At 36.4% G+C, this 27,311-nt stretch overlaps 1 protein-coding gene across 1 annotated transcript in view; it reads right to left on the reverse strand.

The window, feature by feature from the left end:
- The window catches only part of GABRB2 (gamma-aminobutyric acid type A receptor subunit beta2), a 160,127-nt gene that overhangs the window by 92,149 nt on the left and 40,667 nt on the right, over nt 1-27,311 (reverse strand). The window contains exon 5 of the mRNA XM_084295069.1: nt 6,991-7,211. Within this exon, the coding sequence (XP_084151195.1) occupies nt 6,991-7,211 (221 nt within the window). The remainder of the gene's footprint in view (nt 1-6,990; nt 7,212-27,311) is intronic.

A 27,311-nucleotide genomic window follows, 5' to 3' on the forward strand; every position in this document is an offset into this window, starting at 1 on the left:
GGCTGTAGCGAGGTGGGGGTTGGTCTATTCTCCCACGTGCCTGGTGACAGGGGGAATGGGCTTAAGTTGAGCCAGGGGAGTTTTAGGTTGGATGTTAGGAAGAACTTCTTCACTGAAAGGGTTGTTAGACATCGGAACAGGCTGCTCAGGGAAGTGGTGGAGTCACCATCCCTGGAAGTCTTCAAAAGACGTTTAGATGTAGAGCTTAGGGATATGGTTTAGTGGGGACTGTTAGCGTTAGGTCAGAGGTTGGACTCGATGATCTTGAGGTCTCTTCCAACCTAGAAATTCTGTGATAAGAAGCTCCACATGAGATGTTAAATTGCTGAAAAAATCTATTACACAATGAAAATGCCCAAGGCTGTTTTAGTACCTCGTAGTGCAGGGGATTCTATTTTACTTGCAACAGTGCAATTTTCCTTGCACCCAGAACAACAAAGTAGATAACAGAAGACATAGCTGAGAAGATACAAAATCCAAGCATCCATGACTACATTGAATCATTGAATTCACATGAGTCAATGTTGGTAGAAACAAACAAAAAGAAAAAAACAACAAACAACACAACAACAATAAAAAGGCAGACAAAGCAAGATCCTCATCTCCATTTAAGAGAGATTAGGAGGTTATATCTGTTGAATTTGTTAGGAAATATTGGTTGGGCTAGAAACATAGCCAACAACACATTAGATAAAACTTGACAATGAAAACTTGACAATGAAAACTAGGCTTTCAAATCGGACAAGTCTTTCATGTTTGACAGAACTATACCTTCCTACTTCATTTTGTCTTTTGGCTAAAAAGGATGGAAATGTTGCCATCTCCCAGGATGTGGTCCCCAGCAAAAGTTCTGGGTATATTTTGTTTTAAAACAAAAAAACAAAACCACCAACAATAAAATCCGCAAGTTTCAGTCACAAAAAGCATAAAACTAGTCCCCTGAGGAAATGGGACATTCTTTGTTATGCAGTCATCAGTCCTCAGTGACTATACACTATCCCAGTGTTCACTTGTGAGGACTGTTAGAAGCACAGAAGGGTAAAAATCTCTATAGATATCCTGGTGAAAAACCATGAGAAACATTGTTGTGTTCAGCCACTTCAACTATATTTAATCCTGCTATTCTAGTATTTATTTCGTCTGACACACATCACTCATATGCTTACATCCAGCAAAGAGACAAATTGCAGGAGGACCACCCCAAGAAACAGTTACACAAGTAGAAGCTCCAAATTGGCTAACAGAAGTGCCTTGTCCCCCTTACCAAAACATGCATTCTAACCTTGGGAAAAAAATAAAATAAAACCATAACTAAAAATTCCAATACTTCTACAGGCTGAAGAAAATCAGAGAACTGTTTCTTCGTGTCGTGGTTTAGCACATCATGCAGCTAAACACCACACAGCTGTTTGTTCATCTTCCTCCCACCGTTCCCCAAGAAAGGTAAGTGAGAAAATTGGGGGGTGGAGGGTGGAAGGAAAGAGGCAAAAGCTCATGGCTTTAGCTAAAGACAGTTAAATAGGACAGAAAAGGAAGGAATAACAATAGTAATAAAAAATAATATACAAAGCAAGTGATGTACAATGCAATTGCTCACCACCTACCGACCAATGCCCAACCAGACCACAAGAATCTACCCCCTTCATGCCAGCCATGCCCTCCCCTCTTGCCCCCCCGCCTCCACCCAATTTTACTGTCCTGCAAGATGTGCCATGGTATGGGATGGGTATGGAATGTCCCTGTGGCCACCCCGAGCCAGCTGTCCTGGTCCTGTCCCCTCTCAGCTCCTGGAGCACCCCTGGTCTCCTCACTGGCAGGGCAGCATGAGCTACAACATCCTCGGCTCTGTGGGACACTGGTCTGCAACAGCTAAAACATCAGTGTGTTATCAGCATTATTCTACTCCTAAATCCAAAACACAGCACCATACCAACTAGTAGAAAGAAATTAACTCCATCCCAGCTGAAACCAGAATACTTCAAAACATGTCAGAATTATCTGTCTGCATTTTGGAATAGATTTGATGTCAAAAGTCAGAAGAAAACTATATATATTCACTTAAGAAATAAATTTTATGTGCCACAGCAACTATTTCTGCTATGTGTATTATATAAATCAGCTATTTTCGCACACAGAAATTTAATTAAAGCCATATCTTTTCATGAGTTCTGGCTGCATATGTTGTTCCAGATTTTTTCAACCTACAGTCAACTGATTATTTTTCTAGATTTGAATCTTTGTTCTCAAAATCCACATTTCTACACATGTTGTCAAAGCACTTATATCCTAATGAAAGCCTTCTTGTCTACTAATAATCATTTTCCCTGTAATGACTTAATTTCATCCTATATCTTGCAATTTTCTACCATTTTTGTGATTTGAGTGTATCATCTCCTGAATGTTCTATCCTTCACATATCTGGCAAAGAAATTTTCTTTTCAGATGGAATATGGAATAAAGTCATTTTTAAATTGCAAAAAAAAGAAAGTTCAGTCATTTTTTAAAATACCATCCTAAAACTTGCATGGGGAAAAACAAATATCTTTCCTTTATTTCTCCAAAACATAAAGAGCTGGCAGCTATCCCTCAGAAATAAAAATCTTTCTGAAACTGAAAGTAACCAGTACATCACATTAGCTGTAAAAAAGCTGGTCACAGTTCAGTCATGCCCTAAACTAAAGCCCTACAGGAGCAACACTGCAGGCTATGAGAACATCGTAACTACCGTATAGATGTCTACATTCACTGTTAGCCATTTCTCATTCTCTCTCTCCACTCAGGGACAGCATAAGCCAGTTGCTTACAAAACAGTCTCCTATATCTTCCTGAAATTTACCTTCACAGTGTTAAATCTAATCAGATCTGACATTCATACCATGTATGGGTTCCGCTAGGAAAAAAATGAAGAACAATGTTAAGAGATCACCACTTGCAATATCCAAAATAGAAATTAAATTATAGGAGCATAAAAGAATGTGACAGCTAAATGTCTTCATTTTAAAGACCATTCATTTAAGACCATTTTTGTAATATGACACTCACAATGCATTTAATTATGGCAATCAAGGTAAATGAACTTGAATTCATAGAAACGCATGTATACATGTGTATATGAATTTATACATACATATTCATGTATGAAGAGGCAAGAAAGCAAAAAATTAATGTTGATATTTAAAAGAATCTTAATTTTGTTGTATACATCTCAAAGTAAGAATATGCCATCGCAAGTATAAGCTAAAACAAATTATTAATAACAGTAATTTCAGAACAGTAGTAGAGTGCAGGTATTTTTGTGTGTGTGTTGGGGGGGTATTTAAGGTAAGTGAAAACTAATGTTAAGCCAAAATTAATATATCACTATGATTGACACTTTAATCACGTAACCTTGAATTCATTTTAGATAAAATAGCTATTTAATATGATTTAAAGCTATAAAACAAACCTTAACATTAGAATCATAACATTTATTGCCACATGCCCAAGTAAAGGCAAAAGCAGAATATAGGCAAATGCATAATGGTGTTTTTTATTTTTATTATTATTTTTTTTTAATCAGCATGTATGCTTACTCCATCCATCCCCTGTGTTTGACCTCCAAAAACTTTCTGAAACCTACTCTAATGAGTAGGTTTCAGGAGGCAAGGATTTTTTTCCTCCTGCAAGGAGCAGGAGGAAGGATATTTTACATTTCACTACAAAGATTTGTCCATAATCTTTGATCATAAATAATTAGGGAATATAAGAACAATTTTTGAGTGTAATTACCCAACTATCATAGAATTATACTGATAATCAGGTTTGCCTCTTGCCTTTGGCAATGCTTTTATTGGAAATGAGCTGCATCCCAGGAATGACAGAGATAGAAACCTTACAGAATTGACAAGAAAAAGATAAAGCTAGAAACACACATATATATATTAAAAAAAAAAAAAAAGTAATACAGCCTATGCAACAAATTCCCAGCAAGCATTGTGATGCTATAATACAAACATATGTATACACACATGCAGTCAAGATTTATTTAAAACAAACTTTCTTTTCCAGGAAACAGAGACCAAAGAAATATTTTCATTGACAGTCACTACATATTTTGCCTTTAAATATTTTCATTTTTTTTCTAACCAGAACATGTCACAAAAGTTAGGAAAAAAATATATATATATATATTTTTTTTTATTTCAAGCATAGAGTTATGTTTCCTCCAAAACTCAGGAAAAGAGAGAGTGTGTGTATGCGTGTGTTATCTTGCAAGAAAGAATAAATGCAATGTTATTTTGTAAGAATATGAAAGGTATATATTTTTAAAAAATTGTGAAAATTAGATTTGTCAAAAAGGAAAAAAAAATAAAGTAAAACTAAGCTCTTTGTTTCCACTTTTTTTTTTTTTTTTTTAACCACATATATCATGTTTCTTTTGGGAAACAAAAAAATATAAAAAAACATTTTTCACAATTTTTTAAACATTTCTAGTGAAAAAAACTTGCCACGTGTTTCTTCTACAGAACAATCTTTTTTGAGTTTCACTTCATGTTTACCAATATTATCAAATAGAGAAATATCAGTTAAGTAGTCAGAATGAAAAATAACTTGTCAGAAATAGCAATGAAAGAGTCAGAAATAGTTATTAAATCTGATATTTATATAATAAATTGTTTCAGTCATGAATTGAAAATCATACTCAATGCTTTTATTACTCTCATTCTGTCAATACAAATGTGTTAGGTAGTTACTTCATACTTTATTGTTTCTGTCAATAGAACTTTTCAACATTTTAAGGTGCCAAGTATCCATCATTTCATTGAACAATAACAAAAACTCAACCTGCTCCCAGCTTTTCAAATCAAAGTGAATTCCATTTAGTTACAAATAACAAAACATTTCTCTACAGTTCATAAAAATACTTAGTCTGTGCTGCAGATCTAGGAATGAAATACATTGTTTCAAGTTTCCTTTATTAAATAAATAAATGGACTTAATTTGTATAATTTTAAATTAAATTCTCTATCTCATCTCAAGTTTTATACAAATTTGTATGCTGGTGCTCTAAAAAAATAATTTAAAAAAATCTAATTACTTATATACTATTCATCTGTGGTCATAACCAAGAAGCCATACTTTTGATGGCTAATAAATCCCACTAGTCAATTCTGTTTATTTTTAGTTAATTGTATTTGGTTTTGTAGGTTTAACAGCCCTTTATTTTTTAGGTAGAAGACAAACAAACAAGCAAACAAAAAACAATAAACAAAAATATGTCAAACATAATGAGAAGCACTGCCTCTTATCTTCGGGGTAGAGAAAGCTAAGGAGCCAGGAAAAGCCCAGATCAGTCCTACTAAGGTGATGATATTGGTTTTAGGTTCTACAGTGAAAGATGATATCAGCGTGTCACACATTAGGAGAGTGCATCAAAACCATGAAGTGCATTGCTAAATGAACATTTGCACACTTTTTTTATCCCTCTTTTCTGAAGGTGAATCACCATCTGGCACAAACTGCAAGAGTCCAAGGATCAACCACACAGGAGGTATTTGATGCCAGACTCCAGCATAGTGGTGAGAGCACTGATCTGATATCAATCTCTTGATCTCAAGGAAAATGGTTTCTAACTAAGCGATAAAAACCTACTATTCTGAGAAACGTATTTCCTGGCTAAACTTTACTACCCTTTCCTACCTGAGGAAACTTTCAGATCAGGGCATCAATATTGAAGTCAAATGCCAAAAGCATTAAACCTCAAGTCCCAGAAGAACTTAGGACTTAGTTTTAGACATTTAAGTTCCAATTTAGGTAGCTATCTAAACAAGAGGCTCTAAGGAGAATTATACTTAAATATAAGAAGATTAGTTACATTTTCTTAGTGATCTCATTGATCTAAGGTAAGGATTCCAGAAACACCTGAACGGTTAAAGTGCAGTAAGAAAAGCAAAGGCATCTAGCATTTTCAAGACTAGTGATTTCTAACAGATGATCTTAATTAGATATGAACTTCATGATATGTATTTGTTAAAATGACAGAACTAAATACACAAGACTGTGCTGCTCTCCTTTACATCTGAGTAGAAAATAACCAAGTTAAAAATGCATCCTCCTTGTCCTCAGTTATAGGCAGACAGTGGAAAAATCTTACTGAAAATGAAAGATATACAGTAATAAAAGTTTTAAGAATTAGTATTCCCCAAAATTAATATTTTGAATTTTCCTCAATATGAAAATATCAGACATTCTAAATTAAAGTTTGGTTTTTTTTGTTTTTTTTTTTTAAAGCCACTCAGTGCTTTTTATCTTGTTATCTACTCACTCCATATTAAGTTAGTCATCTCTTGCAGTAATGTATTTAAATTACCTCTCATGGGAACTGCTTTTTCTATGAATACTACCAAACAGACATTTTCCTCACTTGGACATCTGCTCAAGTTCTTCTGCTGATTTGTTCAGTCATTAAGAACTTGTTTATTTAACCACCACTTTCCATGTAGTCATACACTAACAACATTAGGTTGAAGGACATTTCAGGTCAAATGTCATCAGAAAACTGATTTTCATGAGAGCAACATACACACCAACTGAATGCTCAAAAATATTTATAAAACATACCATTTAGTTATACAATCAGTCCTGTTACATAATTTTTCCTTTTTCCCCCTCTAATTATCACTTGGTATTTCTTATTTCAATTCCATTGTGGAAGCAGTTCTAAAAACAGCTTTTAATCCAGAATGTGTATTTACAATAGTATTTATATCCTTATCTGTACCTAAGTATCTTTGAAGTGTACTAAGAATGGAAGCTCATCTCAAAACTTTATCACAAAAACCTTAATCCATTCTTAAAACACTTAAATTGAAACTGTTTGTGCAATATCAGCAGTTTTATAGAACATAGCAATACAAAAAATAGCATTTGAAAAAGGCAAAGAAAATCTATTAATTTGAAGCTGTAATTAAAAGACTAAAACTATAAGAGTCAGAAATGGTTTGTACTGACCTTAGTCCGTAAAGAACTGTCCCATCTGGATGCAAACGGATCATTCTGTTCTTCACAGTGACACCATGTACAAATGACTTCTTGTCATTCAGAAAATAGGTATCGGGAACCCATAGCTGATCAGCTACTCTATTGTCCAGAGTAAGGTTTAGAGGTATTACATTATACGACAGCCTCTTATCTCTCCAGGCTTGCTGAAAGTACATTGTCAAGGTATAGTCCTGTAATTATAAAAACAACAGAAAATTTGTTTTTATTGAAATAACATACATATACTAAAGGTGCAAATATACATTTACACATTGTGACTTTTCTTGAAGATAAACATTTCAGTTAGAATTTCTGTAAGTAATTTTATTTATTTTTACAGTACCAAAGAGCTTGTGCATGCTTAATGAGAGAAATAAGAATATAGAAGTGTAATTGATATTTGGTGAATGACTTCTGAGTTCTTGTTTCAATATTAAAAAAAAAAAAAAGGAAAATATAAGGAAAATATTTTTAAATGGTTAGCAACCAGCAATATCTGTAGCACTTTACAAGCCTGCAAGTTCTAAAAAATAGGAACATTTACAGATCTGAATTTCGTCTCACTGTCTTCACTGAATTCAGTAAAGCAAGAACTCTGGATCCGCCCTTGTATCTCAAAAATTGCAGCTACCCATTCAAATACTTCTCTAAATTAAAATCTCTTCGAAGTCTGTTAACTTTCCCCTGGGCACTGAAATCAATGGGAAGTCTCCAAGGTTTCTGTGCTACAGAGTGTTATGCTTATGCTTAATTTTACAGATGAAGTAATTCTGGTTACTTCAACGGGACGATTCAGAGAGCACAATTAAGCATCTGGCTAAATATTTGCAGTATTAGGAGACTGCCAGCTTTCCTTGTCTCAGTGAAGGCCACTAATGAACAGTACTTGGGAGATATTTTTATGTTTTAGTGGACAAAATAATTACAAAAATTACTAAGACCTGTTAAACAGACATAGAACATTCATTATATATTAGCCTATATTAAAAACAAAACAAAACAAACACAAAACATTAAAAATACAAAAAGGGGCTGCATATCTGATCACAGATCCTAGGGTCAAGGGCTGAAAAGCAATACTGAAGGAACACCAAAGAAAAACTATTCTAAACCCACTCTTTTTTACTTTGTTTTACAAAATCATAATCAGACCTCACACTATTTGAATTGATCTGATCAGTCTTCACTGATCAGTGAGAACTGGTAGCTTACAAAAGCTTGTTTTCAACAAAAAAAGTCATCAGAAATTTATCAACAGCGCCAGGATTCAGCCATGTCACAGTATAGGAGCCTGCATCTATGCGTCAGTCTGGGGCATTTGAAAACAGGAACACACATATACACACACCCGTTTTGAAGAAATAATTACTTATTGTGGTGACATAACACAAACTAATTTCTAGCATTGAATAACTGAGAAGATCTTATAAGGTATGAACATTTTGTTGCATAAATTGCAGTATGAGTTCTCAGTTAGGAATAGAGTCTGCTTTCAAGAATATCCCACCTACATCTAAAGAAAGTTACTGTTGTGCTTCAGCACTGTACTGCAATATTTGCTTCATAAAGAGATACTGGAAAATGTTCAGTCATATATTGCCAGAAAGAAAATGTATTAGTCTTCATTATAATAACATACCACAACATAAAGTAGACAAGCTGTAGCAATTGCTCCCCTATTATCCTTGGGATATTGCATTTTATTCCTATTCTAAAGTATAACCTACATGTATTAATATAAAACACATATATAGAACATTATTCCCTCCTCTTTATACCTCCGTAAAAGCAGAAAAGTAAAGGAAGAAGAAAACTAAACAAGCATGGTTCAGTGCATAAAAATGAATTACATAAACCTGTGAATTTGGAGCACTGGTATAGCAGAAGGAAAAGCCAAGTCATCATGCTGGAGGTCAGAACCAAACACACTGTGTTCCAGAAACAGAGCTGGTGTACCAACTAAAAATTAGTTGGCATCAAATGGCCCTAGATTTCAGATGTGCTGTTTTTGATGGTCAAAATATACCTTAAATATACATATATACATTTTTATAAAATGTATAGGAGGAGAGGGAGGGAGAGGTAGTGGAGGTACAGGCACTTAGTAATATTTTTGCAAGGTAATGTCTTAACTTCAAAGAATAAAAGTCTTAAAATTTCACAATAAATATGGGAATTCCCCTCTATTCTAAACATCAAAACAAACACGAATGTCTTTTAGGAAGACGGACACACAGAAGGCTGTGAAGAAGTGGAAGAAATGAAATATCTAGTAAAGGATGATTTTACTTTGGTAAGACCATAGCGTCCTATTAAATTCACAGAACGGGATTGGTAGAATCATAATTTAAGTATAGAGATGAAGCAGGAGCCAACTCATTTGAGAAACCTGGCACAAGACACTAATTACAATAGGGTAAAAGAATAATGAAACAAAACCTCACAGTGACTGTGCTGACTATGCTCTGTACACCATTACACAGACAAAAGATGGGTGCATAGAATATTTAAAATACTTGCATATAGATACATTTTACAAAGTGTAAAAATATAGGTTTGTCAGTCACCCTGAACATGAGGCTTAAAAAATACATTGTGTAAATTTCTACAAGCATAGACAAATTTACAACTAAAACCTAGAAGAGACAATTAGTGCATTTTCTTAACATGCACAAATATTATTATTTTGTACAGCTTCTATCATCCCATTGTTTACAGACATTTACACTTGGCAAACTTTCTGATTCTATCCCAATGCAGAAATGGAGGCAACAGAAAATGGATGGCTACTAACATTCTATCCTGATCCAAGAAGAGATCTCTTTTCCTCACCAGTAAAATTTCAGCTTCTCAGTTTTCCTCCTTTATTTCACACAATATACAGGAAGCAACAAATAATTTTAAGGCAATTTTTCCTCATACCATAATAAAAAAAATGTTAATTTTTAGTATAAGTTAAATTTTTACCATATTCATGAATATTTTTATCCTGAGTTCATGAGTTACCTGTGTGTGGTAGTTGTCCAGAAACACATTTGCTGCTGGAAACATGTATACAATGGGAAATTTAAACCCAAATTTACATCGATAGAATTGTTACAGACAGCCAAGTTGCCAGTTAATGGCCAATGATCCATGGAAAGTTACTGTGCAGGAAAGCATTAAATCTGAAAACTGGCAATACTACTTATATCATCTTATTTCTATTCATCTTATATACATGCACACAAATATGTGCATGTTATATGCATAAAGAAGAATAAAGGCAAAGAATATCTAGGCAAAAAAAGAAATAAGCCTCCCGAATGTGCACAATGACAACGGGAATCTAATGCCAAGCATGGAGACAGATACCATTTAAGAGGATACTCCAAACTGACAATAACGTTTAAAATACAGCTTTTTTTTTTTTTTTTTTTTCCTTCTACATTACAGACAAGGCTGATTCACAGTATAGCCTGACAATGTGTACCAGCACTTTTATTAACAGGGATATAATGCAGCTACTGAAACACTTTGCAAGTAGTAAAATCAGAACAGTTAGGCGAAGAAAAATAAGTAAGTATAAGGAACATTTTGTGTTTTATAAATGTGACATACAGCAGCAGGGAGTTGAATAAGCTATTTATTTCTACTCATTAGTAATGAATGGAGAACGCATCTGCGATTTGGCTTAAGTCCCTTCTCATTGCTTTCCTGGTTATTTCTAACTCGCATAAATAAACGCTTTACTGCACTTCCCAGTATTTTTAACGCCAGCTAATTTTCTTTGAAAATGCTTGAAGCTGAAGATTTTGCCTGAATGCTATATTTAACGTGTAGGTTTAAAAAAAAAAAAAAAAAAAAAAAAAAGTCTGTTAAAAAGTCTGTTGATGACATATTTAAAAGTGCTGCTTAGGTAAATTATGAAAAATATACATCCACACTGCAAAACATATCTTAATATATTAAAAGTTACATACTCAGGAAGAAAGGAGTAAATGTTAAGTCTACTCAAATGAAGTTAGACTCAAGTGAATGAACTTAGACTCAAATGAAGATGAAGTTACCAATGAGGGACACAGTTGCACTGAAGCACACCGTGTGTTTCACTATTCAAACGATATGGAAAACAAGCCAAAATGGAAGCACTTCAAGCTAAAGCAGCTTCAGCGAATTTACTTCAAAAGCAATGGCTTTCCCTGAGAGCTGTTTACTGAAAATCCTTTCAATCCTTATTTTCTTCAGAAACAACCATTGCAACACATTCCATCCATAACTACCTATCTCATGTATCAAGAAAATTACCACAGAAAGTCTGTTTCATTAACATTGGAGACACTACTAAGTGACATCCATGAAAGCAGAATAAACTGTTGAAAAAATTGGGTTTTAGGAATGGATAATAAAAAAGAAATGCTAAAATAAATTGTCATGCCCTTTATAAAAAATGTATTTTTCACATTCTGTAAATATTCACTTCAAAAATGACAATGAATACTTCATTGACATCAAGATCCTTAAACAAAGTTCAAGTAGAACTCTCTTGATCCATTAAATCCCACTTCCCAAAGTTGCTCCAAAGCCATGAAACACTTCTCATCATTTATGTCTGCTAAAATTTCATGGTTGATTTTTCTTGATGGGAATTGTATGATTTGAAGTCTACAGTATTTCCAAAAGGAAAAAGATCCCAATACCTAAACTCACCATTTATTCTGCAGCAACTATCCCCAAGTTATTTATCATCAATTCTCATTTCTCAAGTGAACAAATAAACAAAGATGTGCTGTTTACCTTCTGCAACACAGTTCTTAGAAAAACACAGTATTATTGAATCAAACAAGAGACTTGTGTAGGAAAGCCAAACAGATGTAGAAGAGATGTGGAGTACAAATGTAGTAGAGCTTGAGCACTAGACATAAAACTTCTTTCCACTGGTTTTATGAAATTTGCAGTAAGGGACTGCTTATCATTTCAGTGACAAGACCATGAATATTTGTCTCCGTAGCACTACTGACAGTAGCCAACATTGACATTGTTTCTCCACAGTGATTTATACACTGCACTGTGATGCAGTATCATTGTATTTTGTGCACTCCAATGAAATTAAGCAGTTATGGCTAATGTGTTCCCTGTCAGCTCAATTAGTTTAGCAAGACACTAAGACACTTGATTTTCATTTCTGACAGTCACCCAGACTGAACAATGATACTGCACTTTTACTGATCAAGCAATCTGCACGTTGTTCCATTCAAAAAACATATGCCATGAGTCTTAGCTTTCTAATTTGCTGTCTGGTGATAATTAGATGAAGATTGATAAAAGTGAACGTGGACTGAAGGCTGTAATCTAACTCTGCTATTTGCTCTAGAATCACACATTTGATATCTTCTGATTTTTCTCTTTTGTCCTCTCTTTGCAGGATTTTCAGTTGAACAATTCAAATGCGAAGTAAGATGAATAGTCTAAACTGTACTCACTTGAAATAAAAGTTACGGAAACTGTATTTTTTTTCCCTCAAGACAGAAAATTAAGTGGTATTACTATTTATTTGGGTTTCTGAAGTACAATAAGCTATTTTAAGCTACAAGAAATATCCAATATGTTTATTTACAATTGTATTTGAAATATTTCTTTACTTGTATATTTCTGTTATTCTTCGAGAGAGAATAATTCTGAGTTCCTATGTAATTGCACAATGCTATAGATCTTAAGCAAGGTAAATACCTAAAACAGCAACCATTCATATTGCTATCAGTTCCAGGTTTCCCTTACTGTAGGTTAATAGCAGCATTTCAAAAGAGTAAAAATATTATTAAAAATTATAAAGAATAAGGAAAAAATACATCTGCTTAAATAGAGTGGAAATAAACTGGTGATTAAGCAGACCACTAGAGATGTAATTAGACAGTTTGATTAGTGTAAATAGTGAATGAAGCTATTGTTTTGAAGAGACTGCTACCAGAAAAATTGTATTACTTAGTGATAGTTTTAAATAATCTTAAAATAAAAGTTTAAGATATTTTTTCCAGGATAAGAATGCAGTAATTGATAGTGAGATTGCATCTGGGTAAAACATGGGAATTTTGAGTTTAGATGCAGAGCTGAACTAGCATGACATTTGGGCAACTGTTCCTTTTCCTGGTGCTTTACAGTTTCTTGAAATACTAGCATATATGCGAATCCTTAGAAACATATTTATAAAGTAAAAGAATTGCCAAGTCAATGCTGCTCCATATCATTGTAAATAATGTCTGAACAACTTAAAACATTAATGAAATGAGTGGCTCTTCATTTAAAGCATGTGATACTCATTTTTATGATAAGTATTTGCATTATTTTTCAAGGAAAATATCAAACAATATATTCCCAGAAAACAACATATGCACACATACATATATGCATCTTTTAAATATAGCCCTGCTGATGAAGAATGTTTCTATCAAAGATCACTCCAAGGCAAGGAGACCCCAATGACAAAAGAGCCATTACTATGCCTGTCGTGACAGCTAGCTCCACCTGCCTGTTCACATCTAAAAGGCTGCACAACTATCCCTAAATTCCCAACTGTAGGCTTTGGTCCAATAGAAACTGAGTTTTAATGAGAATAAAACAGTTTGAGGTGCACTCAGCATTTTACTACCAGAACAGGTTATTTACATCCTTCATAGTTTGCCAAAAGACAAGGATAGAGAAACTGGCTGCCCGTTACAAAACCTGGTAAAGACACAAACAATTACACTCCTCCCCTCTAACATGCAACCTGCTGACATTTTAAGGAGTCCTGCATCACCTTGCTTAACCTTACAGGGTGTTCCTTTGCTCTGAACTACTGACAATCATCAACAACTCAAGACATTTCAGCTTCAAGAGTGAAGGTCTGAAGTGCTATAAGCAGAGCATTGTCAGTATTGTCTAAGCTTGCAAATTTTACTTTACAGGTAATTCCCTAGATTGCAAACTAAACCAGAAAAAAATCCCTCCCCCCCCCCCCAAATAAATAAATAAATAAATAATTCTCAAAGCAGTCACTTCTGCTGCTTCAGCATTGCTGAAATGGAAGTATATTCATGCTACGAAGATACAGTGGATCTCTGAGACGAGGAGGAATTCTAAATGCTTACAATACCCCTGAAAAAAGCAATTGCAACACTCCAATTGACATCACATCAGTGATGACACAGTCCTCCCATCAAAACTGTTCATTTTCCTTAACATTTTCAAGTCATTTTTCTATTCTGCTGTTCTGTTAAATATAAATGGTAATACCCTATGTCAAACTACTTCATATTCCCTCTGTATCATGGAATAACAAAATGCTTTGGTTTGCTTTCAGATACATTTTCTGGCCTTCAGGATTTTTTTTTCTCCTATGAATTCTTGCACAGGTGAGAATACTATTAGTTTTTGCTTTGCTTGTGACATTGTATCTGCACAAATTAAAAAAATAAAATATTAACGTATGTGACAATGCACTTTTGATCTAGAGAGGACCAAAGACATCTCCTCTGATAACCTTGCTATAAGTATAACCATTCTTAAACTGCTTGAAAATAAATAAAGAAAAAAGTAATGGTGGGCTAATTACGAATGTTAATCAATACTAAGGCACTATCTTGAGCCTTACACAAGTGTTACATACCAACTGCATGTTACTGAAAAAGATGTAAGGAAAGCTGAAAAGCCCAGACTAAAGTATTCAGTCATAAAAATTTTAGGGTGCATCAGCATGAAATTACTAATTGATCTGAGCAACCCTATAATTTATTTATTTTTTTTCCAAAATTTAACTGAAATTGCAGTCAATAGTTTTGATTACAGTACCCTGTTATGCCACTACTGGAAACACGGACAAAAACAAAACTGCTCTTCCAAATGTTGCCATAAACATAGAATCACACAGAATCACAGAATTTCTAGGTTGGAAGAGACCTCAAGATCATCGAGTCCAACCTCTACCTAACACTAGCAATCCCTACTAAACCATATCCCTAAACTCTACGTCTAAACGTCTTTTGAAGACTTCCAGGGATGGTGACTTCACCACTTCCCTAGGCAGCCTGTTCCAGTGTCCAACAACCCTTTCGGTAAAGAAGTTCTTCCTAACATCTAACCTAAAACTCCCCTGGTGCAACTTTAGCCCGTTCCCCCTCATCCTGTCACCAGGCACGTGGGAGAACAGGCCAACCCCCACCTCGCTACAGCCTCCTTTAAGGTACCTGTAGAGAGCAATAAGGTTGCCCCTGAGCCTCCTTTTCTCCAGGCTGAACAAGCCCAGTTCCCTCAGCCGCTCCTTGTAGGACTTGTTCTCCAGACCCCTCACCAGCTTTGTTGCCCTTCTCTGTACCTGCTCAAGCACCTCCATGTCCTTCTTGTAGTGAGGGGCCCAAAACTGAACACAGTACTCGAGGTGCGGCCTCACCAGAGCCGAGTACAGGGGGATGATCACCTCCCTAGCCCTGCTGGTCACACTGTTTCTGATACAAGCCAGGATGCTGTAGGCCTTCTTGGCCACCTGAGCACACTGCTGGCTCATATTCAGCCGACTATCCACCATCATTCCCAGGTCCTTCTCTGCCTGGCAGCTCTCCAACCACTCCTCTCCCAGCCTGTAGCTCTGCTTGGGGTTATTGTGCCCCAGGTGGAGGACCAGGCACTTGGCCTTGTTAAACTTCATGCAGTTGACCTCAGCCCATCGGTGCAGCCAATCCAGATCCTCCTGCAGAGCCTTCCTACCCTCGAGCAGATCGACACATGCGCACAGCTTGGTGTCATCTGCAAACTTACTGAGGGTGCACTCAATGCCCTCATGCAGATCATTGATGAAGATCTTAAAGAGGACTGGCCCCAGCATCGAGCCCTGGGGAACGCCACTAGTGACTGGCCTCCAACTGGACTTGGCTCCATTCACCACGACTCTTTGGGCCCGGCTATCCAGCCAGTTACGAACCCAACGAAGCGTGCGCCAGTCCAAGCCAAGAGCAGCCAGTTTCTTGAGGAGAATGCTGTGGGAGACGGTGTCAAAAGCCTTGCTGAAGTCAAGGTAGACCACATCCACAGCCTTTCCCTCATCCACCCAGCGCGTCACTTTGTCATAGAAGGAGATCAGGTTCGTCAAGCAGGATCTGCCTTTCATAAACGCATGCTGACTGGGCCTGATCGCCTGCTTGCCCTGCAAGTGCTGCGTGATGACTGTCAAGAGGATCTGCTCCATGAGCTTCCCTGGCACTGAGGTCAAACTGACAGGCCTGTAGTTTCCCGGGTCTGCCCTCCGGCCCTTCTTGTAGATGGGCATCACGTTTGCTAGCCGCCAGTCAAGCATAAAGGCATCATAAGGTCAAGCATCAGGCATCATAAACATGATGCCTGATAACTCAGATAACTCATTAATTCATGAGATAATCACTGAATTCAGTGCTTGTTTTGACACTGAATGCTGCCCCATCTCTTTGAACTTGGAATAACCTTTAGCAAGATTCAGTTAGTTACAGTTCATTTTTATCAAAGCAGTTACAATTATCTTACATCTGAAAAATTTTAAACAAAATCATTTACACTGAAGATTACATTCCATAAAAATTAAAACTTTAAAGTAAATTTTAAGATCACCTCTCAAAGTAGCATTTAATCCTATTAAATAACATACCCACGGGCAACATTGAAATAATAGAGACTGAGTGGGAATAGGAAAAGGAGTTGGAGGAAAAGTTTTTAGAAAAATCTCTCCAAGACTTATTTGTTTAAAAACGGTATGCATCACATTTTATTTACTAATGTATAACTGGAATAAAGTTGGACTAATTTATTCCATTAGCCTCTAATGGTCTCCAAGAGCTTGCTTCACACAAATTTACAGGAGAAAAACACCTGGGACTGTGCATAACACATCCCAATTTATTTATTTGACTCTGTTTTAATTCTAAATGAACCCAGAGTCCTTCTTCTTCTATTTCTGTGTGACAAAATATGTACATGGAGTTTTCAGGTTGGAAGTGTCAACAAAGTTCAGGTGAGTGATTATACTATTTTTTCTTTGTCATTTTAGTCTTGCAAAGAAAAGAATTAATCTGTAAGGATTAGCATTTTAAAATAAAAAATTCAACTACTAAATTCTACTACCAATCACATTAGATGTTCATGCTGTTTTTCTTGGCCTTGTGTTTTTCAGTGTAAATAAAAATAATAATAATTAAAAAAATAGTAGAAAACCTGGATACCCACCTTGCTCTTATCACATGAACCCACTTTGGGAGCACAGACGAAAATAGTTCCAGGCAATGGTAATCTGCTCATTTTTTTTAAAGCCATTCCCCACTCACATAGAAAGCACCAGCAGCAATTGATTTCTGTTAAACACTTTCACAGATCCTGCTACTCTTCATCTCTCTGGCCTGCTGATTCCAAGTTCTCTAAAACGGTTCATTAATCTGGTAGTGACAAACTGATGTCTCTAAGGCAGCAATGTACTCAGGAGAGTACAAATCTCCCACAGATATGTTGTTATAAGCATTTATATATCATGGTCTAATACGCTGGAGGCTACACAATGCACTTCAGACTAATGTGTTTCCTTCCTGTTTACATATAAATCTTGTGGGAATAGACCAAACACCCTGATTCAGCTGCCCTCCTCCTCTTTGAATCCTTTAACCTTACATACAGATTTCATGGGGTTGAACAGTGAAGAGTGTGAGGATGAAAAAAAACAAACAAAACCAAAAACAAATAGTGCCATGTCATCTACATGTAGGCCTTTTCAGTATTTTAAATGCTCTCCCCATTACCCAGGATGTGACAGGCTGCTTCTCAAAAATGTCAGGCACTGCAGAGAACTGGCATCACTGAAATAAAAGGAGAATTTTAAATAAGTACATATCATCTCTTTCATAGTGATGACAAGCCTGTGGAAACTGATAGAAAGTCCAATTTGCGTGACAGCCGAACACTTAAGCAAAGAGAATACCCTTCATAGAGACACTTCCAAGAAAATCAGTGATGTATTCAGATGAAAAAGAAATGAATATTATGTTCTACACTGAAAAGTTTGGGGAAAAATAATCTGGAAAAACATTGCATCTTTAATAGTCATTGCACCTGCATTAATTATACTTTAAATTGTTTATGGTTCAGCAATACCAAAGCCTATTGGAACAACCCACAGGGAAGAATTTCCATTTTGAGTGCCTCTATTACAAAGGTCTATTTTCCCTGACAGATACAAAAAACTTCTTAGTAAAGAACAGCTGCAATGCCCACAAAAAAAAAACAAAATCCCAAAGCCACCTAATTTTCATAACCAATCTGCATAAATAAGCTACAAGAAACCAACACAAAATTAACACAGGAAGGATTTGCAGGGAAAGTACTATGCCATTATTTTCACAATTAGTGTGGTCACAGTCAACACAAACAACATTTTAATAACAACGAAATTTAAATTTGCATTTAGAAAGAAATTTCTTATGCTTCAAAACAAACAAAAACAAACATGACGGTCACTCTAATATCACAATGACTGCAGTTTAATTTGTTTGCTTTATAATCTCTGTTGTCTAATATTTAGAGCCACTACACACTACAGCTTCTACCTATTGTGTTTAGTGTATTTTTATTCCAAAATATGTGTGCATACGTGTGTTATTTGCTTCGTAATTCCCACAGTCATTCTCACAACTATTTGAGCCACTTAGAAATCAACAGAAGTTATTCACTGTTGAGTATTAATGGCAACACCAGTTGTTCTCTGGATACCCAGTACCCTGAGCTGGTGGAAAGGAATGGTGGGCAGAATGTGGCCCTCACAATCCACAAGGAAATGGTTGGTGACCTGCTACAGCACTTAGATGTACACAAGTCGATGGGACCAGATGGGATCCACCCGAGGGTGCTGAGAAAAGTGTCAGAAGAAATGGCCAAGCTACTTTCCATCATTTATCAGCATTCCCCTATCAGCGGAGGTTCCAGTCGTCTGGCAGCTAGAAAATGTGATGCCCATCTACAAGAAGGGCCAGAAGGCAGACCTGGGAAATTATAGGCCTGTCATTTTGACCTCAGTGCCAGGGAAGCTCATGGAGCAGATTATCTTGAGTGTCATCATGCGGCACTTACAGGGCAAGCAGGAAATCAGGCCTAGTCAGCATTGGTTTATGAAAGGCAGGTCCTGCTTGATGAACCTGATCTCCTTCTATGACAAAGTGATGCGCTTGGTGGATGAGGGAAAGGCTGTGGATGTGGTCTAGCTTGACCAGGGGAGGTTTAGCTTGGATATTAGGAAGAACTTCTTTACCGAAAGGGTTGTTAGGCATTGGAATAGGCTGCCTAGGGAAGTGATTGAGTCATCATCCCTGGAAGTCTTCAAAAGAAGTTTAGATGTAGAGCTTAGTGATATGGTTTAGTGGAGGACTTGTTAATGTTAGGTCAGAGGTTGGACTCAGTGATCTTGGAGGTCTCTTCCAACCTAGATGATTCTGTGATTCTGTGAAGAACAGTTGAAGGACAGCAGCAAAGATCAGAAAGAATATAGCAGAGATGCCTTTTATCGTTTGTATTTCAGTGACCAAATGGAAGTAACAAAAACAGCACTTCTTCCAAGCTCAGGATCAGTGCATCCCTAAGAGTAGGAAATCAGGGAAGGAGGGCAGGAAACCTCCGTGGATGCGCAAGGAGCTCATCAACAAGATCAAAAGGAAGTGGACGCCTATGGAAATGTGGAAAAAGGGCCTGTCCTCTTGGGAGGAGTACAGAAGCGTTGTCAGGGCCTGCAGGGACACAACAAGTAAGGCTAAAGAGATGAAGGATAATAGGAAGTGTTTTTTTTAAGTATGTAAACAGTAAAAGGAAGACTAAGGATAATGTGGATCCCTTGCTCCCACGAGGTGGGTGTCCTGGTAGACGCCAAGAAGGTGGAGATACTGAATGCTTTCTTTGCTTCAGTCTTTGCTTCAAGGACTCCCCCCTGGGACTCCTCAACCCTGGAGGGAGAAGAAAGGGTCTGGGAAATGGAGGGCTCCCCACTGATTGATGGGGGAGTAGTTCGGGAGTGTCTAAGTGGGATCAGTGCATACAAATCCATGGGCCCTGACGGGATGCATTCACTTGTGCTAAGAGAGTTTGCAGAAGTGATCACCGAACCACTCTCTATCGTTTTTGAAAGGTCCTGGAGAACAGGAGAGGTGCCTAAATACTGGAGAATAGCCAATGTCAATCCAGTCTTCAAGAAGGGCAAGGAGGAGGATCCAGGAAACTACAGGCCAATCAGTCTCACCTCTGGCCCTGGAAAGGTGTTGGAACAGCTTGTTCTGGATGCTATCTCCAAGCAATTGGAAGAGAAGAAGGTTATGAGGAGTAGTCAGCATGGAGTCACCAAGGGGAAGTCACGCTCAACCAACCTCGTTGCCTTCTATGATGGCATCACCAGCTGGGTAGATGGGGGGAGAGCAGTGGACGTCATCTACCTTGACTTTAGCAAGGCTTTTGATACTGTCTCCCACGACATCCTGCTAGCAAAGCTGAGAAAGTGTGGGATAGAGACAGTAAGGTGGGCTGAGAACTGGCTGACTGGCCGAGCTCAGAGGGTGGTGATCGGCAGCAGAGAGTCTGGCTGGAGAATTTTGACTAGCGGTATTCCCCAGGGGTCAGTGCTGGGTCTAGTCTTGTTCAACATTTTCATCGATGACCTTGATGAGGGAATAGTGTCAAATAAGCCGATGACGCAAAGCTGGGAGTAGTGGCTGACACGCCAGAAGGCTGTGTTGCCATTCAGCGAGACCTGTACAGGATGGAGAGATGGGCAGGATGAAACAAAACGAGGTTTAATAAGAGCAAGTGTAGAGTCCTGCACCTGGGAAGGAACAACCACATGTATCAGCACAGGCTGGGGGACGACCTGCTGGAGAGGAGCTCTGAGGAGAAGGAGCTGGGGGTCCTGGTGGACGACAGCTTGACCATGAGCCAGCAGTGTGCCCTGGTGGCCAAGAGGGCCAATGGGATCCTGACGTGCATTAAAAGGAGCGTGGCCAGCAGGTCAGGGGAGGTGATCCTCCCCCTCTACTCTGCCCTGGTCAGGCCTCACCTGGAGTACTGTGTCCAGTTCTGGGCTCCCCGGTACAAAAAAGACAGGGATCTCCTGGAAGAATTCCAGTGGAGGGCCACAAAGACAATACGGGGCCTGGTGCATCTTCCCTATGAGGAAAGGCTGAGACACCTGGGTCTGTTCAGCCTGGAGAACAGAAGACTGAGAGGGGATCTCATCAGTGTTTATAAATACTTGAAGTGTGGGAGACAGAGGGATTTGGCCAACCTTTTTTCAGTGGTTTGTGGGGACAGGACAAGGGGCCATGGCCACAAAATGGAGCATAGGAAGTTCCGCACCAACATGCAAAAGACCTTCTTCACTCACAGTGAATGGAGCACTGAAACAGGCTGCCCATGGAGGTTGTGAAGTCTCCTTCTCTGGAGATATTCAAGAGCTGTCTGGCTGCCTACTTGGGCAACCTGCTCTGGCAGAGGGGTGGACTCGATGATCTCTCAAGGTCCCTCCCAACCCCTACAATTCTGTGATTCTATCAACTGCTTTCACAGCTGGAAACATCAAGAGAAAGACAGAAGTTTGCCTTTTCTCAAAGCAAAAAAGTTGAAGGGTTAATTGGAAATGACATTAAAAAACATTTATTTCTGGGCATTAAAGCACCGAGTTAAAAAAATAAAAAAAAAAAAAAAAGAGAGAGAGAGAGAAAGAGAAAGAGGGAGATAGAGGGAGAAAGAAAATGTATCTAAATATGTATTGTTCCAGCAAAGTAATTGTGTTTCCATAATAAAAACAACCTTCTCCATAATGTGTGCCTGCCTACCTCTTTTATAATTTAAAACCAGGTAAGAAAAAAAAACACACAACATGATTGGCTCTCAGTCACTGATACCCATATGTATATTCAATGTTACCCCCTGCCAAATAAAATGTCATTGCACTGTATAACTTACAGTTCCATAACACATTAAATTCTAGTTATACAGTATCCACAGCTTCATGGTTCCATAACCCATAGTAAGCATATATCCTTGAATGTATACACATTACCCATAGTAACCATATATCTTTGAATGTATACACATTACTAAGAAAACCCATTTTGAACAAATCAAGCAAACACCAAAAATAATAAATAAAAATCAAAAAGCCCTGTTTTGACTCTTCTGAGACTGTCCTGAAAGTAATGACCGTCTCTGGGTCTCTCTTGGCAGCTTGGTCAGTCTTGAGTTTGTTTGGTTGTTGGAATTTGTTTTGTACCTTCACAATACAAATTTGGTTTAATATTTTAGTCTTATCAGCTTCAAGAAGACATTAGATCATATGTTTTGTTTATTCTCTTGAATGATTCGACTTTAAGCTATTGCAGCACAGCTTTAGCAGGTGTTGAACAAGCAAAATCTCAAATAGCTCAGACTTCCAGCCACTACCTCATATGTGCTTTATACAGTATTTCTGCATGAGCACCCTATATGTTAGATGGCAAGCAGAACGCATTGATTTGAAATCCACTAGTTTGTAGATGTTTAATTCATGCATGAAACGTGTGCATTTATACATCAGTTCACTGGCTTGATTTACCACACATTTATTCTTTTAAAATAACATGGTTTCCTGCTCAAGAGTCATAAAAACACTTTACAATGTATTCTAATATTGCTATACACTAGATAGTTGAAATTTATGATTTTTTTAAAGAGATGATTTTGTGACACATTCTCGACAATGTCAAAGTGATATACAAATTCTAAGACTTTCCTTTTTGAAAGGATTTTGCCCAGTTTGTAAAAGTGAAATCTTAAGTGCTACAGTTGTCCAGAAGGGTGTTTCACTGAAGTGTTAGTTATTTTTCATTCTCTCTCATTTTCCTCACTCCCATTATGACGAAAGCTAGCACAAAATCCTCAGCACTGTTACTTACACCCCAGAAGTTTGTTCCATAGCGTTTTGCTTATCAGTGCCCTATTCTTGAATTCCAATCACCACCTTTTCCATGGAAGTTTCAGAAAGATGCTACTACAATTGCAATATGAGAAAGGACTCAGATTCACCTTTGTAAGGAGATACAACAACATCCATTTTTGATCCCAACATCACTGAAAAAGGAGACTTAGGTTCCTTTATAGACAGATTTTTTTCTTTTTTTTTTTTTTTCAGCTGGTCCATAATCAACCATTAACAGCTTGATATTTTCATTACTCTAGAAGAACTACAGGAAAAAGTAATTAAAACTGTAAAAAGAAGTTAATACATGAGTAGTAACCCATACGCACTACTTTATTATTGAAGAGATATTAGCAATACTATTATTTCGAGACAAATGTGCCATTCCTTATACTGTTTAAATTTAAGGTAAAACTTTAGTTAAAAATCAGTTGTATCAGTATAATGACTAAGAACCATTAGTACAGATTAAAACTTTTTTTTGTTTTGACTTGAAATCTACAATATGAGAATGTACCAAATGTTTTCACATACCAATTTAGAATTATGAACATGCATAGGATTTTGAAAATTCATTTATACTGCCTCAATCCATTGCTATCCCAGTGCCTAAGTCAATCCTAATATATTAAACAAAAGTCTTCAAAAAACAAACAAAAGTGACCACTAATTTCAAATAGCATTTAAGAACCACCATTTATGTTCTCTTCCTGTAAATGCCTTCATTGATTTTACTGTCTGATGTATTATCACTTACCACTTGCATATCAAATTGACTTGAAATTTTGATTTATATCTCCACTGTAAATTCTTTATTGTTTGTTTTTTGCTTTGTTACTTGATGCAATATTTCTTCACCTGTACCAAAATTCTGTTCCCATTTGCTATAGTATACTATGATGTGTACAGTCAATTGTATTGCATTGGTAACGCCGTGCATACTAGTGCCCAGGCACAGACACTCATATTCTAACTCAGTCTTATCTAACAGAACCATTGCAAGATTCTTTTTTTTTTTTTATTTTATTTTTTTAATTCTCCATTGTGAGATGGAGGCAAAGATGACAGAATGGTTATAAGATTGTTGTGCTTACTGAACATCGAGACAAGTACATCCTAAATTAATTGCTTAATTTCTTGCATTAGACAACTTATTATTAATGTCATCAAATATTACAATTAAGCACTCCTCTTAAATTATCTCCTGATCTCTACAGTGTTCAAAAAGTCAAGCTAGACCTCAGCTGGCCTCTCGCATAACATGATTATCTATAGCAGTTTATAATTAATGAATTAAAGCTATGCTGCGTGCACTCTCAAACACACTTATTTAGGAACTCATTGAAATGTAAATCTTAGTACCTGCTTGTTTGAACTGTTCAGCAAGGAAAATGAAACACTGAAGTTGTTCTCAAAACCTATGAGAATTAAAGACTGTTTAGATGAAACAGGAAAAGAAAAAAATGTATAGCAGATTAAGAACCTAAAACTAAGCAGCATATCCTTCAGCAGCACTTTCCAAAGGTGCTTTGAGCATTTTCCCAAATCAATATGAGAAGCACTTAAAAAATAAAACAGATGAAAACACAAGGAAAAAAGTTCATTTTTATATCTACATGAAGGCCCAAAGATTTTAGGCATAAAAGTTCACATAGTTTAGTCATCCTATACCAAGTAAAATTATCAAACTCCAGTGCTGGACTACGAAAAAAGTGTGGTACTATTATGTAAGACTATTTATACAGATGGTCACAATCCTGAGCTTCCCTGAATTGATGATACACGCGTGGACTGTTTATAAGAGGATTCTTAAGATTTTATTTGATTTTAAGATTCTATTTAGATTCCATTCTCTAGATCTAGGTGCATGGAAAGCCTCTACATACCCTATTCCATTAGGAGTAACTTTATTTCATTTGAATTTTATCTACATTGCTGTCATACTGTGTCAGGAAATTAACCATTAAACAGTCTCATAAGCAATAAATATCCTTTTTATTCCCTAGCATAAATTTCTTCTAAATCCCTACACAAGTATGATTATGCAAGGAGTGTGATTTAAAATGACAACGCCACGCTGCCATAAACCTCTCGATATATTTTTTTTTTCTTACAAAGAACAAATTTATCTGTTGTATCTTGTATCTTGTTTTATCTTGTATCTGTTATTCAGCTGTATTTAAGATGCATACTTGTAAATATCTTTTTGGATAATTTCAGAAATGTACAACTCCATCAAAAAATTACTCCATCTTTCAGAAACTCCCTGCATGATATAGAACTTTGAGGAACCTTTTTTTTTTTTGGGGGGGGGGGGAGAGGAATGGGGTGAATATATAATTCTGATGCTTCAAACCAATTGGAAGAACATTAAACCAACCACTGCTCAGTAATTTGCTGATGACTTAAGTTCCTTCTTAACTTCCCTTTCAGGTACAACAGTCTTTATTTTGCAAGAAAAAATATTTCTGCTATCGTCATTGACAAATCTTTTGTTGTTGTTTTTGTCTTTATACCCTGTGATCAAGAATAGTGAAAATCTCACAGGAACTTTCTGATCAAAAAGTAAATCTCAGGCTAGTCAGTAGTCCATGCTTATTTGTAGCACAAGAACAACTTTTTCCATTAGTCTTAGTTCAGTATAATCAGTCACTCTGCTTTGAACAGAACAGACAATGAAAAAAAAATCAGTCAAGGGGTAAATCAGGCAAGATAGGATTTGAATTCTAACCATTGTATAATTTACACAATACTCATACATATTATCTATTATTAACACTAAAACTCACAGTTTGTAAAATCCTGGATGTTGAAATCTAGTATTCCCAGCCAACAGTCATGCACAGAAAACTGCCAGGCTAATACTAAAGAAAACAAGTTTTTATTCATTTACCTTCTGTGTGAAATGAACTGTATAGTGAATTATTTAGAAGAGGAAAATTGTAATTGCATGTGTAATAAAGCTGAAAATTAAGGAGAAGCAGATGGAAGACTAAAGTCCTTTTTTTTTTTTTTTTTGTAAGTGATAAGAGGATGATTCATAAGTATTTGACATTAGTTAAAATTATTTATGGAAAAAAAGTTTAGGAAAAGTGTTCTTCTCAGGAAAATATGCCATCACACAAGCAGCAGAGAATTACCTCAATTGAGACCCCTAAGCCAAAAAGGAGAAAAAGAAAAACTCAGAAAGATGGACAAAATTTGTTCACTTCTTGTAAACTTATGTGACTTGTGTCCTAGTTTCCCACCTGAAGAATTCAGGGTACTATCAGAAAAATCATAATTACTGTAATTCAATTAGTTTGTAGTTTTAAGACTATTTGATACTGTCATAAAATGGTAATTCACTTCCTAATGTAAGCTAAAAAGAAGTTGGGAAAGAATAGGTGCCAGTCACAGATTTGTGAATTTACCTCTTTTAAGCAACTCTTAGAAAGGGCTATTTATCTCCCCACCTTGAGCATCCAACAAATTGTAGAGAATACTTGAAATGAAAGACAATGATTTTATATAATACTTACATTGTTGTATACTGCTTCAAAATTATTAAATGATTATTTTATGTATAGCTAAACTGTTAAAGCACGAAGAAATGAGATAACACAATTCCCTAATGTCATGTCATTAAAAATGCAGCTACCTAACAGATGATCCTTCAGGGATTTTGTAATAGTAAATAGGCTACCATTTTCATTATCCAGTCAATGTTTTTCTTAATTCTGCCATTAATACACATGATTCCCATGCAGCTCAGAAGCTGGCCTTGCTGCAGTTGGAGAGGATGGTGCAGAATACTTGTTTTTGTTATTGTCTTTCAGCAGCAGAGAACATGTGTCTTTCTGTTCTAGTGCTAAGAATAATTGTGCTTTAGCCCAAATCTTTTGACACAGTAGATAACTTGAGTTTAAGGTATAATTTAATTTGTACTAGAGTTGTGCATGCATCTGTAAGAGTTTTTTTTTTCTCTTAATTCGAGTTACTTGAATTAACTTCATTCAAGGTAATTCAAGTAAAATTCAAGTTACACCTGGAGCTAATGATGCGGTAAAGCAATATGTTAATTTTCCTTTTATTTTAAAATATACAGCTGACTGTTATTCATAGCTCATACTCTGCTATACCGCATTCTGAATCAATTATAGTCGCATATTCATAGGTATTTATTAAGTATGTTAATCATATCACATAGAGGTTTTCCTGAGAATTTGAATAAACTAGTCCCTATTAACTGTCAATATGCATTTTAAAAGATCTAAAAAAGCGTTCTGCATATTAAGTTTCCTCTGCCATGCTGGCCATTTAAATTGATTACTGATAATACGATATGACTAATTCACTC

This window comes from Netta rufina (genome assembly GCF_964035555.1).
Source record: "Netta rufina genome assembly, chromosome: 14".
Classification (NCBI taxonomy): Eukaryota; Metazoa; Chordata; class Aves; order Anseriformes; family Anatidae; genus Netta; species Netta rufina.